The sequence below is a fragment of the Delphinus delphis genome, chromosome 20 (genome assembly GCF_949987515.2).
Source record: "Delphinus delphis chromosome 20, mDelDel1.2, whole genome shotgun sequence".
NCBI lineage: Eukaryota > Metazoa > Chordata > Mammalia > Artiodactyla > Delphinidae > Delphinus > Delphinus delphis.
Genome location: NC_082702.1, coordinates 41,908,971 through 41,925,193, shown reverse-complemented (window position 1 = coordinate 41,925,193; position 16,223 = coordinate 41,908,971). Strand labels below are relative to the sequence as shown.

Genomic DNA, 16,223 nt, shown 5'->3' with positions numbered 1-16,223 from the left:
AGCCTGTGCTCCGCAACGGGAGAGGCCACAAGAGTGAGAGGCCCGCATACCACAAAAAAAAATAAAACACCTCTGTGGTGAGCAGTGACTTCTAGAAATTCACTTTAGTCTTTTTTTTGTTGTTTTTCTGCAGAATTTATATTGCCCAGAGTCAGCTTAATTTTTTCAATTACTTTTACTTTATGTTCACTGTAAAAATAAATGCAGTTATGGAATTCCTCGGCGGTCCAGTGGTTAGGATTAGGACTCTGTGCTTTCACTGCCCACTGGGGCCTGGGCTCAATCCCTGTTTGGGGAACTAAGATCCCACAAGCCACATGGTGTGGCCAAAAATAAGTAAATAAATCAAAATAAAGCAGTTTTATTCTAGAATGTAATCAATAATCTTTGAAGAAACTAATACAGAATATTTATCCTTAGTTTGGCTAGAATAATTACAAAAGAAAAATTGATTTTTGCATTACAAAGCAGTGAGCAGATAACGAATAAAAATGTTATAAGAATATCTAAGAAGTTGGTTTTATCATTTTTACTAATACATTAAAATTATTAAAAAGTCAGTGTTTCAGAGTCTTGAAAATCAGCTATTTCATTCAATGTGTTTGCTAGAGTTTGATCACCTGCTTGTTCCCATCTTCGTCCTCTGGATATGCCATTCCCCTCACATAGAATACCTCCATCCTCCAGACCTCCCACGCCCATTCCGTGGCCTGCCCTTCTCTCACCTGAAACACATTCCTAACATTCGTCACTCCGGCACCGCAAGTTCTCTCAGCATTTGTCTTTCACTTGTATGACATGTATGAAACAATTTGGATTAATTTATGTGCAGTTTATTAGCATTCATAAAGCCATTTGGGGTGCTTCTTAAAAGTATGGTTGTTGGGCTCGTGTTTTCTTTCCATTTCTCCCAGAGTGCCTAGCAGAATGTGGGTATTCAATGAGTTGAATAATCACATACAGCTATCTATTTGTGCCCAGCATGGAAAATCAGAGACAAAGACTGGGAGACAATAACAATAACCTTCAGACAGATGCAACAACACAAAATCCAGAGCACGATTTCTTGCACATTAAGCCAGTCATAGTGGTCTTTAGACTTGCTAGCTTCTTAACCTAAACTGATCCATTGGAGAAGCAATCTATTATAATGGTAAATAACAGGAGCTGTAGAGTCTGATAAATCTCAGTAACTACTGTGCCTCTGCCACCCAAGTGCTGTGACCTTGGGCAAATTATTTAATCTCTACAGGCCCCAATTTCTTCATATTTAAGATGGGCATAATGATACCTGCCTCACAGGGCTGTTAAAAGAAATTGTGACAATGCATGTAAAGAGCTTAGCAGAGTAAAGCTCTCAGTAATGTCATTTATTTCTATTGTTTTTAACTTTTAAAACTTTACAGTTTAGCTACAAAAATATTTCAAGCACTATGGCTTCAATGTCTGCATTATTAAGAGTGGACATAAGTTTGCTTAGCAAACTCCATTCCACATTTCATAGTTTGGTGATGCTGCCAATCTCAATACACTAAGGATGGGTACATGATGCAGGCCTAGATCATAGTCTCCATCATCTTGGAAATAGTGATACGTCCAAAGGGTAGACAAAGCAGAGTTAATCAGAGTCCTTCCCAGAGACTGAAGGTGCTAGAAAAAAAACTTTCCTTTTTTAACAGGGGTTATTAAGTTAGGGCAATATATTCCTAGAACTGCCGGCGCCATCTTAGCTGACTACATAGAATTAGATTCTCCACAGCAGATGTTGCAGCCAAGATAATTTGAGCCTTTGGATCCCTCTGGACCTAAACCTAGATCCACCCCCAGGTCTTAGGAGTTATATGAGGCAATACTTTCCAATTCTGCTCAGTTTGGTTTGGGTTTCTGCAACCAAAATAATTCTTACTAAGAAAACTGTGTATGTCTATTTTGATAGACGAAGATTTTTCTCCATCCCAATCTATCTCTAACTTCAGGGCCTGTCATAAGCTCTATATAGTTTTTTTGTCTAGTTATAAAATGATAATCATAATGCAACCTTGAGAAGTTGCCTGAAATGTATACAAAAGTGATGTTCAAAATACCACTAAAAGAAATGCTGAGAATAACTTATTATTCACTTCAGAGTTTAAAGAGTCTTTGAAAAGCTCCACCTAGTTCACCTATACCCAAGCAAATATATTATTCTTGCTTTCCTTTTACAGCTGTCTGTAAAGTTTCTAAATCTCTCAACTAATATGGTAGTTTCTTGTTTAATCTCTAATACCATCTTCTGATGTTTTTGGAACATTGTAGTGGATGTCTGTTGTTTATGCCTGCCTACCATCCATTCCACCTTCTTTTGGTAACATCACCTTGATTATCTTTTGAGAAACCACCACTTTCAGTCCATGTGGAGCCGGGGGAGTTGCCCTATTCCCTGGCTCCAAGGTGAATACGTGACTTAGGCCTGGCCAATCGGAACGTCCCATACCTCTTGCCACATGCTTGAACGTGTATGACAGAGGTCCAATATTTCTGGCAAAATGATTGGGAAACAGATATTACAAGAACCTCAGTTCTCTTCAAAATTAATTTATGGATTTAATACAATTTAAGTCAAAATCCCAAAGGAGTTTTTTAAAGAATGATAAAATCATTCCAAAATTTATCTGGACAAATAAGTAACTATACCAGCCTGCAATTGTTTATTGTTATTTTTCAAATTCTTCTTGACTGGTGTAGTCCACTTGAATTATCAATTATTAAATGTTAAAGTTACAACATACAGTGTGGTTACGAAACACTCAAACAGAAAATCTAGAATCAGACTGCAGAATATAAAAAATTAAATATGTACAAAATGGTGCAATTAAAATCAGAGAGGAAAGGACAGGTCATTCCTATGGTGGCAGATACGTAGCATATTGTACCTCACCCTGGCACACTCATTGCAGACATCACTAATTAAGCATAGCCTTTCCTGCTGAACCCAGATATCACTTCGGAATCTTTCTCCACATGGCACTCCAGGCAGCCCCACCAATCTATCTGACAGTGCATCCAAGAGGATTATTTGACAAATGCTGAGATAATCAGCTATTTGGGAAAGTATATAAAGTTAAATCTCTTGCATACCTATGTTAAAATAAACTCCACGTAGATTAAAGACTTAAATATAAAAAATGAAACCATAAAAGGACTAGAGCAAAGCTACTGCAAAAGAACATTCTCAGAGAGAAACAGAGAAACTCTAAGATGAGGAGACGTGAGCAAGAGTGGAAAGCAGAGTGTCAGCACTGCCTGGGTTCGTGACATTTCTGAGGCCTGGCTGCTCAGCTTTTTCTGGAGTCCTGAGACCTGTCGGTATCTTTACAATACCTCCATCCTTTTATTTGAACTAGCTTGAATCGGTTTCTGTGCTTTGAAACCAACAGAGCCTTGAATAAGGCACATGCATTTCTTTTAAAAAAATTTATTAGTTATCAACTGATTTTACTAAAAATAAATAAATAAATCTTTAATTTGTCTGAGTCTCTTTAAATGAAATATCAAAGCTTCCCATTTTCCAAATGTGAGGTGTAGTATTTTATATACATGACAGATTAATTAAACTGAAAGATAAGGATTTAACTTTCTCATCTCTCTATCCCATCAAGTTTCCTTTCATAAAGCATTCTAAAAAACTTGCAGGGGCTTCCCTGCTGGCACAGTGGTTAAGAATTCGCCTGCCAATGCAGGGGACACGGGTTCAATCCCTGGCCCAGGAAGATCCTACATGCTGCGGAGCAACTAAGCCAGTGTGCCACAACTACTAAGCCTGCACTGTAGAGCCCGCGAGCCACAACTACTGAGCCCATGTGCCACAACTGCTGAAGCCCGCGCACCTAGAGCCTGTACTCCACAGCAAGAGAAGCCACTGCAGTGAGAAGCCCTCGCACTGCAAGGAAGAGTAGTCCCCGCTCACCACAACCAGAGAAAAGCCCACGCGCAGCAATGAAGACACAACGCAGCCAAAAATAAAATAAATAAAAATAAATAAATTTATAAAAAAAACTTGCAAAATTAAAAACAAGAGGGTAAAAGGTGGTAGAAAGAAAGAATGTTGCAGAAAAGCCAAAGTAATTTTTTTTTAAAGCTGCACTTTGGGAATTCCCTGGCAGTCCAGTGGTTAGGACTCTGCACTGTCACTCACAGGCTGGGTTCAATCCCTAGTCTGGGGAACTAAGATCCCACAAGCCGGGTGCAGCTGGGGAAAAAAAAAAAGGCTACACTTCACATATTCTTAACTAGTTATATGTCAAAACATTCTAGCAATGTCTTGGGAGCCGGATCATAGAAACCAAAACAAATTTGAGTTTTATAACTCTTTACTCTTCCTAAAAGGTCAATCTACGGATACCATAATCACTGGCGCTTTGTTTACATACAAAATTATTTCACAAGTTTTGTTTTTACACTGAAATCAAGCACAAATTTTATGAAGGACTCAAGTGTATATTCCTTAGAATGGCAGTTAGTAACTAAATCAACTGTATTTCTCCAGACACAAAATATTAAACTCACCTGAATATACCATCATTTCTGTAGAAGAAGCCAAGAACTCCTTTCACTAACCTAGGGAAAAAACCCTTTAAAGGAAGAATATGCTCTCATGCTGTGTGACTATGTAGTGTTTATAAACTAAAATTTTTCTTCTCAATCCCCATAGCCAGCTGACACTGCCTAAGTGCTTTATAACAAAGCTAAGTGCTTCTGCTGTCCCTGGAGAGAAATCTCAGGGTTAATTCACTATATCCAACCTGCCCCCACATCCTGTCATTTCTTCCTTTGAAACAGTGGCTCTCAATTTTCCACTCCAACATCTCTGAGGCATCAAATGCCCATGCTAGTAACAGAGGCCAGAGATTCTCTACAAGTATGCAATCTTTGGGTGCCCCAGGCAGTCAGAAGGAGGCTGTCTGGGTAGGAAATGGTCCCCAGTGGATCTGCTGTCCCCTGGCAAGAAATCACCTGCTTTAAACTGTTTCTTCAATTGAATCTTCCTCTCTATTCTCAGGGCCACCACCATCACCCCCTTCAATGGTTATCACCTCTGCTTTGGATTGCTTTTCACTACAACAGCTGTAGTTTTTCCTACATTTGCTCTTTCCTCTTTGCATTACATCAAGCGCACCCACTGCTGCCAACACAAAATTCTGTTCCCATCATGTCACTTCCTGGCTCAAGAATGGATTGCATCAGTTCCCCATCCCTTCTATCTCTCCAACCTCTCCCTTTCTCAGCCAGCCTTTTCTCCTTGCTGTATAAATATGTCCTAATTCTTTCCCTTAAAACAAAACAAAATAAAAAACAAACAACTACGAAAGTAAAATCCTTCTTGGATACTTTATTCAACTCTAGTTACCACCTTTCCTTCTTCTTTTGTTTTTCTGAGAAACTTTAAAAAAGTAAGGTCTACTCACTGCTCTCTGCTCTTGTCACTCTAATGAAACTGCTCTTAACAGAACTCTAACAATCTTGTTCTCTAATCACCAAACCCAACGGACTTCTTTTTCCTCTTGACTTCTCCAGCATCTGAAGATGTTGATCACCCCCGTCTTTGTGAAACTCTTGCCTCCCTGACTTCCACTCCCTGGACCATTTCTTTCCAGATTTCTCTTCCTCCACTATCATTTTAAATGTAGGGGTTCTGCAGGCTTCCATCCTGTTCCTACTTCTCTTTTTTTTTTTCTTTTTTGCTGTACGCGGGCCTCTCACTGTCGCGGCCTCTCCCGCTGCGGAGCACAGGCTCCGGACGCGCAGGCCCAGCAGCCATGGCCCACGGGCCCAGCCGCTCCGCGGATCCTCCCGGACTGGGGCACCAACCCGCGTCCCCCGCATCGGCAGGCGGACTCTCAACCACTGCACCACCAGGGAAGCCCCCTACTTTTCTTTTTAATTTGCACTCTGTTAATGATTACATTGACACTTATGGCATTAATCACCACTTCTACCCTAACATCTCATAAATCTTCAACTCATTTCTGACATTTCTCTTGACTACAGACCTGTACCAGCCTTTTGCACCAGGTTGTCACACAGGTGACTCAAATTCAACATGTCCAAACCAAACTTCTTCTCTTCACCCAAAAAACTAGTTCCTCCCCCATTTGTTTTGGTTTCATAGATATCCACTTTCCCAAGCCAAACATCTAGGAGTTATCCTCCCTCTCTTTTCCTCTCCCCTTAGGTCCCCAAACTGATCATTTAGACCTGTTGTTTCTATCTCCTTAATATCTTTCAGCTTCATACTGTCCTATCCAGTCTCACTATCCTAATGGTGTCGCAACAGCCTCCTAACTGCTTTCCCTTACCTCATGTCTTGAGCTCCTACACTCCCTATCTGCCACTCTTCCTAAGAGATTGCTTCTTTGTTTAAAGCACTGCTCATTTAAAGCATTTTAAAACCTGGGTGGCTTGCCAGGCCTAAAACTTTTTTTTTTTAAGTGTAGTTTTTTAAATTAATTAATCTATTTTTGGCTATGTTGGGTCTTTGTTGCTGCGTGCAGGCTTTGTCTAGTTGCGGTGAGCGGGGGCTACTCTTTGTTGAGGTGCGCGGGCTTCTCATTGCAGTGGCTTCTCTTGTTGTGGAGCACAGGCTCTAGGTGTGCGGCTTCAGTAGTTGTGGCGCACGGGCTTAGCTGCTCCGCAGCATGTGGGATCTTCCCAGACCACGGATTGAGTCCATGTCCCCTGCATTGGCAGGCAGATTCTTAACCACTGCACCACCAGGGAAGTCCCTAAAACTTTTGGTAGTACACACTCATCAGTAAACATGTGAGTCTACACGCTCATCCCACGAATATTCATTAATGCATACATATTATAGAATATATACAAAATGTAAACATCAAGAATGGGGGCTTCCCTGGTGGCCCAGTAGTTGAGAGTCCACCTGCCGATGCAGGGGACACGGGTTCGTGCCCCGGTCCAGGAAGATCCCACATGCCATAGAGCGGCTGGACCTGTGAGCCATGGCCGCTGAGCCTGCGCGTCCGGAGCCTGTGCTCCGCAACGGGAGAGGCCACAACAGTGAGAGGCCTGCGTACCGCAGGAAAAAAAAAAAAAAAAAAAAAGAATGAATGAGATGAAGATGAAATACACTAAATATATCCCTGATGAAGTCATACTATCTTAGCTACTGTATGATTCAAAGTACAATACAGTCTCATATAGTTCATTATTCATGATAATGTATTAATCCATATTTCAAATAGTCTTCTTGACAATTTCATTTTTTAGGCTGACTTCTTGACAGGCTTACCTTGAAATGTGACAAAGAGCTCCTACTAGGAGAAATGTAAACCCTACATTTTTATTATTTATAGTGTTAGAATTATCTTCAATCAACGGTTTCTCTGTGCAAATCTTTAATCTCATTTTGTGAAGATTAATTTAGTTAAAAGCAGATAATATATTATAAATCCACTCAACCAGGCTCAAGTAAACTGCAATAAGTTGCAATATGATAATAGCAGACAAATTAATAAGGTCACCACATTCAATTCCTGTGCTTTGTGAAGCTCTTTCACTCTTCCCTCGAGACATCACCTTGTGTATCGAGTGTGTAATGTCACTGTCTTATAAGACTGAGGAAGAGAACCAGGGTTACTTATATAATATTAATAAAACTCAAGTTCTTCCTTTTTTAGGTTGAAAATATAAACCCCACTAGTGACCACTGGTTGGCACTGCACACAAGGCCCTTGATGATCTGGCCTCTGCCCACCTTTCCAGTCTGCTCTCCAGCTACACACTTCCTGCATCTTCCCACGCTTCACCTCTCTCAACACATCAGCTACTCATCACTTTCTTACCTCTGACATGCTGTCTCCTTTGCACTGCTACCTCTGCTTCCGGGGCATCATCTTCTCATCTCTTTTAAAGCACTATCACAGCCGGCTATAACTGTTTCCCTACTAGCCTAAAGGGCAGGGATTACTCCCAATTTTGAATTCCCAATATCTACCACAACACCTCATTTGCAGTAGGTACTTAAGGTTGACTGATAGAATGAAAAAGGTCCAAATTCCTCTGGCCTGCTTTCAAGGCCTTGCATAATCTGGCTCCAATTTATCTACCCAGCTTAATTTTCTTCCCCCAAGTCCATTCCTGTTCTCCTTACTTCCTATCGTAGGTCATGCTCATTTTGGCTTTTGCTCAATTTACCTCCTCAACTTGGACTACCTTCCATCTACAGAGAAGCAACTTGTCCTTTAAGCCTCAGACAAAACTATCCCTTCCCCAATGAAGTCACACTTGACTCTTCCATCCCCCAACTGATCACCTCTTCAGAGAACTCTTGAAGAGTGAGTACTACACATTTCAGCAATTACTCTCTATGTGGTGGTTTTCCCTCCCCAATTTCAGTCTAAGTTCTTTGATGCCAGGGACCACCTTCAACTTCTTTTGCACACTGATCTCTCACAACACACTGCAACATGATGATGCATAGGAGATGCTAGAAGTTCTGAATGACTGGTTGTAGATATCATGGTACAAGGGAGACAGCAGTGAACAGGGTTTCAGTCTGAGTTCCACCACTGATTACTTAGGTGACCTTAAACATGCCACTTAACCTCTTTGGTCATTAATTCCTCATCTGGAAGATGAGACTTCACAATTTTTTTAATTCCAGGTAAGATTTTTCCTCTTGCCCAAAGGAAAAAACATTTTCCCCCTAAAAATCAATAGAAATTCTGAGACCTTCGGTAACTCACTTAACATTAATGAGCATCATTTGTTGTTCAGCTGGGTAGGAGAGTATGCTAGCTTAGCCAAGGACAGTGACTGGATCCTTGAATGACTCAGTCTGCTCAGCACAGCAGAACACTGTTCCATAGCCACAGGCTGCACCTCATCCCTTAGGTACAAAGATAAACATTTGATCACAAAGTAAAGTAATCTTTATCCCGTAAGGACTACATAGCAGGGAACACATCAGTTGAAGTTACTGAGTCATCAATTGAGATCTAAATTAAAGCCTGGTTATGGTTTCTAAAAATGCTCTTAGAATTTTCGTAACCACTCTGTATTAGAACCAATAAATTTCTCATATTTTTCTAATAATTTAGAGGGCATATTTTAGCAAGAAGGGGACTCTATAAGAAATAATCTGGTTACAAAGACATGGTTTCTCATATAAACATGTCTAATCATTCAAGTGAAATACAAAGAGGCTAGTTAAAAAGAAAAAACAGAGAAACACAAAACGTCCTAACAGTTTAGTGGTTATTTAAGAGATAGACTGATGAATATACATGGCAAAGTCTCAAAGAAAATGTAAAATGTTTTCTCTAGGAGACTCTCAACTTTTCCAACATACGGTGAAGAAAGTGGCAGTGTAGGAACCCAAACTAGCTTCTTCAAATGAGCAGCCTAATAACGTCAGCAGTATTCGTTACACGTCCCCTAACATACACAAAGAGCAAGTCATATTATATAAGACACTCAAAATCTCAACCTATTCTAGATAAAAAAATTACTTTCAACTCTGAAATTAAATTTCATGTCAGATAACTTCCTCTATACACCTAACCATTTTCTTTTCAATAGATTTGATAACAATACTTTTAGAATCATATTTACACAATAAAAGATGATTTTCCAACAATATTCCAATGAGAATTGCTTCAAAAATTTATTGATCTTTTCTCAAATATCAAACCTTAAGCTGGGGACTTCCCTGGTGGTCCAGTAGTTAAGACTCCCCACTCCTAATACAGGGGGCCTGGGTTCGATCCCTGGTCAGGGAACTAGATCCCACATGCCACACTGACAGCCCGCATGCCCAGACACTATAAATATCTTAGAGGAAAATATAGGGAGAACATTCTATGACATAAATCACAGCAAGATCCTTTTTGACCCACCTCCTAGAGTAATGGAAATAAAAACAAAAATAAATAAATGGGACCTGATAAAACTTAAAAGCTTTTGCACAGCAAAGGAAACTATAAACAAGACGAAAAGACAACTCTCAGAATGGGAGAAAATATTTGCAAACGAAGTAATTAAGAAAGGATTAATCTCCAAAATATACAAGCAGCTCATGCAGCTCAATATCAAAGAAACAAACAACCCAATCCAAAAGTGGGTGGAAGACCTAAACAGACATTTCTCCAAAGAAGATGTACAGATTGCCAACAAACACATGAAAGGATGCTCAACATCACTAATCATTAGAGAAATGCAAATCAAAACCACGATGAGGTATCACCTCACACGGTCAGACTGGCCATCAACAAAAAGTCTACAAACAACAAGTGCTGTAGAGGGTGTGGAGAAAAGGGAACCCTCTTGCACTGTTGGTGGGAATGTAAATTGATACAGCCACTATGGAGAACAGTATGGAGGTTCCTTAAAAAACTAAAAATAGAACTACCATATGACCCAGCAATCCCACTACTGGGCATATACCCTGAGAAAACCATAATTCAAAGAGAGACATGTACCACAATGTTCACTGCAACACTATTTACAATAGCCAGGTCATGGAAGCAACCTAAATGTCCATCGACAGATGAATGGATAAAGAAGATGTGGCACATATATACAATGGAATATATTACTCAGCCATAAAAAGAAAGGAAATTGAGTTATTTGTAGTGAGGTGGATGGACCTAGAGTCTGTCATACAGAGTGAAGTAAGTCAGAAAGAGAAAAACAAATAACCATATACTAACACATATATATGGAATCTAAAAAAAAAAAACAAAAGGTTCTCATGAACCTAGGGGCAGGACAGGAATAAAGACACAGACGTAGAGAATGGACATGAGGACACAGATTGGGGTGGGCAGGGGGGAGCTGGGACGAAGTGAGAGAGTAGCATTGACATATATACACTACCAAATGTAAAATAGATAGCTTGTGGGAAGCAGCTGCACAGCAGAGGGAGATCACCTCGGTACTTTGTGACCATCTAGAGAGGCAGGATAGGGAGGGTGGGAGGTAGATGCAAGAGGGAGGGGATATGGGGATACATGGATACATATAGCTGATTCACTTTGTTATACAGGAGGAACTAACAAAACATTGTAAAGCAATTATACTCCAATAATGACATTAAAAAAAAAAGAAAATGAGATCCAATAAAATATGTATACACATTAGAAAAAAAAAAGAGTCCGCATGCTGCAACTAAAAAGCTCCTGGGGCTTCCCTGGTGGCGCAGTGGTTGAGAGTCCGCCTGCCGATGCAGGGGACACGGGTTCGTGCCCTGGTCCGGGAAGATCCCACATGCTGCGGATTGGCTAGCCCGTGAGCCATGGCCGCTGAGCCTGCGCGTCCGGAGCCTGTGCTCCGCAACAGGAGAGGCCACAACAGTGAGAGGCCCGCGTACTGCAAAAAAAAAAAAAAAAAAAAAAAAAAAAAAGATCCTGAATGCCACAGTGAAGATGTCACACGCAGCAACTTAAGAACTGGCACCGCCAAATAAATAAATTAAAACAACAACAACTTAAGCTGGACACGATGCTCTTTCCTAACCTCTTCTGGAACACTTTTTGATGTGTAGTCTAATTCAAATATAAATTCTAGAAGCTTTCTGGATAGACCCCATTTCCAGCACACAGGATACAGTAAATTCAACATACACTATGATAGAAGAGTAGTCACCCCTTCATGCTGAGAATCTGTGAATTTCAGCATATCTTAATATCAGTGCTAAGAGACATTAGTCAAAACTACTAGCACACGTTTATTAGCAAGTTTTAAGGTTCTGAACAGCAAGTGTGAAGGAATAGGAAAAATCAGAGGGATGAAAAACTAAATGCAAAACTTAAGGATAAAAAAGTTGACCTATACAAGAGATGACAGGAAAACAAGATTAGAAAAAGGTGTTTGCATGCAAGTGCAAACTCATTCTTGAAGTGTTCACCTAAAACAACTTATTCTTACCATGTATGTCTTTTCAGGTAAAATGGAGCCTTGGATTTTAACAACTTGTTATCCTGGCTATTCTGAGAGTGCCTGTTAACTTACAGCATACCTTCATGACCTAGTCCTACCTTCCTCATTCAGACTTTGTTTTCATTATTGTTGTTTACTGCTGTATTCCCAGTCCCCAAAAAGGCTCCCAGCACATAAACTGTCAAATGAATAACAACCCTGTAAGGAGGTATTATTACTATGCTGGTTTTACAGATGAGGAAACTAAGGTGGAGCAAGGGTGAGTAACCTGCCTAGGGGTTACAAACCACTAGCCAGAAATATATCCAGGTCTAGCTGACCACAAAGTCCTCATTCGTCCTCTACCCTCACTGGGCAAAATGACTTCTTCCTGTCTCTCACTTGTGTCTTTACTGGTGGCAGCTTTCTCCTTAGGGGAAGGCTCAATTCAAACTTCAACTTTTCCATCAGCCTTTTCCTGGACATCCTCAACCTCTGATGCCCACGACAGTCTTCCATAGATCTCTCCTCCCTCTGTGCTGCGCCCTCTCCAGAGTTCTACTCTCACATCGCTTTTAACCCTTTGCTGTACTATTTCTTAACTCTCTCTTATCTCAACTCCAAACTTCTTGAGGGCAGGAATCAGATACCATCTTCAAGCGCCTCTGGCACGTGGCAGAGTTGAATAAATGTTTCATGTATGAATGAATAATCCCTACAAATCCATGAGATAAAAAAAAAACCCTTAGCTCACTCAGTTCCCTAACCACAGGCAACCAGAGACTAGTTTTCCTTTGCTTGGGGGTGGTAAGGGCATGCCTGAAATTCCCTGCCCACACCACAAAAGAGCATCACTGTGCTAATGTTAAGGTAGTTTTTCAAGTTTTGAGACATCTAATGGAAGGACCATACAGTTCCAAAACTTTAAGGGCTAATCATAAAAGTCCATCTTTTAAAAGTAGGCTTTGGACTTCCTTGGTGGCGCAGTGGTTAAGAATCCGCCTGCCAAGGCAGGGGACACGGGTTCGAGCCCTGGTCGGGGAAGATCCCACATGCCACGGAGCAACTAAGCCCGTGCGCCACAACTACTGAGTTTGCGTTCTGGGCCCGTGAGCCACAACGACTGAGCCTGCGCTCTAGAGCCTGGGAGCCACAACTACTGAAGTCCGCACGCCTAGAGCTCGCGCTCCACAGTGAAGAGTAGCCCCTGCTTGCCACAACTGGAGAAAGCCTGTGCACAGCAACTAAGATCCAACGCAGCCAAAAAAAAAAAAAAAAAAAAAAGTAGCCTACCTGGGACGTGGCGCAGTAGTTAAGAATCTGCCTGCCAATGCAGGGGACACATGTTCGAGCCCCAGTCCGGGAAGATCCCACATGCCACGGAGCAACTAAGCCCGTGTGCCACAACTACTGAGCCTGTGCTTTAGAGCCCGCAAGCCACAACTACCGAAGCCCGAGCGCCTAGATCCCGTGCTCCCCAACAAGAGAAGCCACCGCAATGAGAAGCCCGTGCACAGCAATGAAGAGTAGCCCCCCCCACTTGTTGCAACAAGAGAAAGCCCACGTACAGCAATGAAGACCCAATGCAGCCATAAATAAATAAATAATTTTTTTTTTTTTTTTTAAGTGGGCTTCCTGGATGGGACACTAGCTCTCAATTTTACATGTTTGGTTCAATTAAATCACTGTTTTCAGTGATTTTACATATTCTAAGCAATTTTATTTTTATATCCCTTGGCTTGAAAGTTCAATTTCATACCTTCCCCCACACATAAGAACAAAAACTACTTGTCTTTTACAAAATGGGAAAATAAAATAGAACCTGTGTGTTAGGTAAATAGGCATTCAATAAATGTTATGCTGCCATTTGTAAACCCTCCTTCTAAAAGCACATGTGGCCTATTTTAGTCTAATGAATATTGGGAAGCATTTACTAGATGATTTTCACTTAATTGGTATGAATACCAGGTTCAAATTATATCTAAACAAAAACTGGATTTTTTTAAAAATATGGGGTAAAGAGTTGAAATGTCTGCCCACCACCACTGAGCACCACATAAATAGTACTACATTCAATATTCTGGCTCTAAGAATTTACAACCGAATTCTTAGCTAGCCTAATTTCAAAGTACACATTTATGGTAACAATTTTTTTACACACATACCACCCAGGCCATGATCTATAATTTTACTCCTTTTATTAGCACTAATTTCTGAGCAATGTCTAGCCCCACCTAAGTGAGATATAAATGAGACTTATAAATAGGATATTATAAAGGTGGGACACTGGAATTTCACAACTGGAGCACATTAAAATATTTACTTGCAAACTAACATTTTCCCAAACATTTACCAGCAGATTTAGAAAAAAGTGACAATCACTTTGCCAAGCTGGACTTCTGGCCTCTCAGTTTGATGATCGGCCTCTTCCTACCTCCACTCCCCACCCCTTCCCTTCTCTTCTTCCTCTGCTAGGAATACCCTCCTGACTCATCTCTGCCTATGTCCATCACTTCCTTGGAGACCTGGCTCAAGATTCAGCTCCTTGAAAAATTCCTCGCTGACCAATACAATTTCCACTAACTACTTCCTAACTTTGCATTCCCTTGGCATTTATATAGTTTGCACTCCGTAATCTATTAATTGTAAGTTGTTTTGCACTTTTCTATCCTTTCCCCAACTAGACACCAAATAGACACATCATCTTTTATATTCTGTTCTATATAGCCAGCAATAAATGCTTCTTGAATGACTGAAATCATCAGTGAAAGAAGGCCGATTGCTCAAAAATTTCTGAATATTACCTCCAACATGTATGAGTCCTTCAAGTAGATGAGATTTAATTTTGAGATTTAGTAAATCATAAATTTAGTAAATCCATAAATTCATCACAAATGACCCAAGTAACAGATCACATGCATACTTAAAGAATAATCCTAGCTATTCAAACATAACTTGAGGTTTAACATTTCAGGCTTCTAATAAGCTTAAAGCCTTGAGGCCTGTGAATGGTAGGAAGCTGGCACGAGTCTCCTGCAAAAGGGGCAAAACTCTAGTTGGCAGTAAATGTTCAAACACGTGAGAGTCCACTGTTAAACAAGGCTCATTAACCACACAAACTTGCTGTTTCAGCTTTCTGGCTTCAATGACGTGCTATGATCTCCTTTGGTAATTGTTGAGAGCCAATGATGGGTTAAATTCCCATAAATTAACCAGCGTTTTGGTGGTTTGCCCAAGCATACCGCTGGCACCGGTGTGGACGAATTTGTTTTTTTTTTTCTAACAGACCCGCCTGCCCTGGGGAGCCAGAGGTGAGCGAAGAAAGCGCCAACCCGGCACTTCTCAGGAGGCAAACGGAGACCTCCAGAGCTTCGTTCCGTCCCCCTCTAGTTCTTAGTGTCAGCTTATCGTGCATAGGCGGGGCTTCCAGCAAGGCTGCTTCTTACTAAATCTCAACCGAGTCTTCCTTGGGGACTGCAAGCCACACTTCGGCGGCTGCCCAACTTTTCCTGTAGGGAGCATCAGTTTTTCCATCCTCAAAGCTCCAGCAGACGGGGTTTGGGGAGAGCCGGGCTACCAGTAGAGAGGAAGGTGAGGACCCAGGGGGCGGGGGAGAGGGAAGGGTCTGGCCCAGCAAAGCGGGTAGGGTGGCAGAAACAAAGTGAGCGCCGGTCAGCCCAGGACCGCCCGCCCGCCCGCCGGCCCCGCTCACCCTCCAGCAGCACCTCCTTGCCCGCGCGCTTCAGCGCCTGCACGGCCTGGTCGTGGGTGGCCTGGCGCAGGTCGGTGCCGTTCACCGACAGGATGGCGTCTCCCAGCCGCAGCGCCCGGCTCTGGTCGGCCGCCAGTCCCGGGAAGATCTTGGAGATGAGAATCGGCATCCGGTTCTCGCGGCCGCCCTTGATGCTGATGCCCAGGCCGCCCGCCTCCTGCTTCACCACCCGCACCCGGCGCACGGGCGGTGACGCGCCCGCCTCGCCCGCCGGGCCCCGCGGCGGCGCGGGTGGGCTCGGGGGGCCCAGGCCGCGGCTCGGGCTCCCAGGCAGTGAGTCGCCCGCGCTGCCGCCGTTCGGGAGGCCGTTGAAGGCGGCCGCCGCAGGCCCGAGAGCGGGTTCAGGCTCAGCCGCCGCGGCGTCGCCCGTCAGGCTCAGGCTCTCCCCGCTCAGCTCGGCCACCACTCGGACCCAGCGCTCCCTCAGGAGCAGCTCCACCAGCCCCGCTTTGGTGGCCCGCGTCCACACCGCCATGGCCGGCCCCGCTCCCGCCGCCGCAGTCGCCGCAGCTACCCTCATTCCAGTCAGGCAGCCTCG

General features: G+C 42.5%; 1 protein-coding gene across 2 annotated transcripts in view; it reads right to left on the bottom strand.

Moving 5' to 3' along the window:
* The window catches only part of SNTB2 (syntrophin beta 2), a 98,739-nt gene extending 82,519 nt beyond the window's left edge, over positions 1 to 16,220 (bottom strand). For both annotated transcript variants that reach the window (XR_009517701.2, XM_060000286.2), the window contains exon 1: positions 15,626 to 16,220. Coding sequence is in view for 1 of the 2 variants with exons in the window: in XM_060000286.2 (XP_059856269.1) it covers positions 15,626 to 16,205 (580 nt within the window). In the remaining variant the exon portion in view is untranslated. The remainder of the gene's footprint in view (positions 1 to 15,625) is intronic.
* Between the last annotated feature and the right edge of the window lie 3 nt (positions 16,221 to 16,223).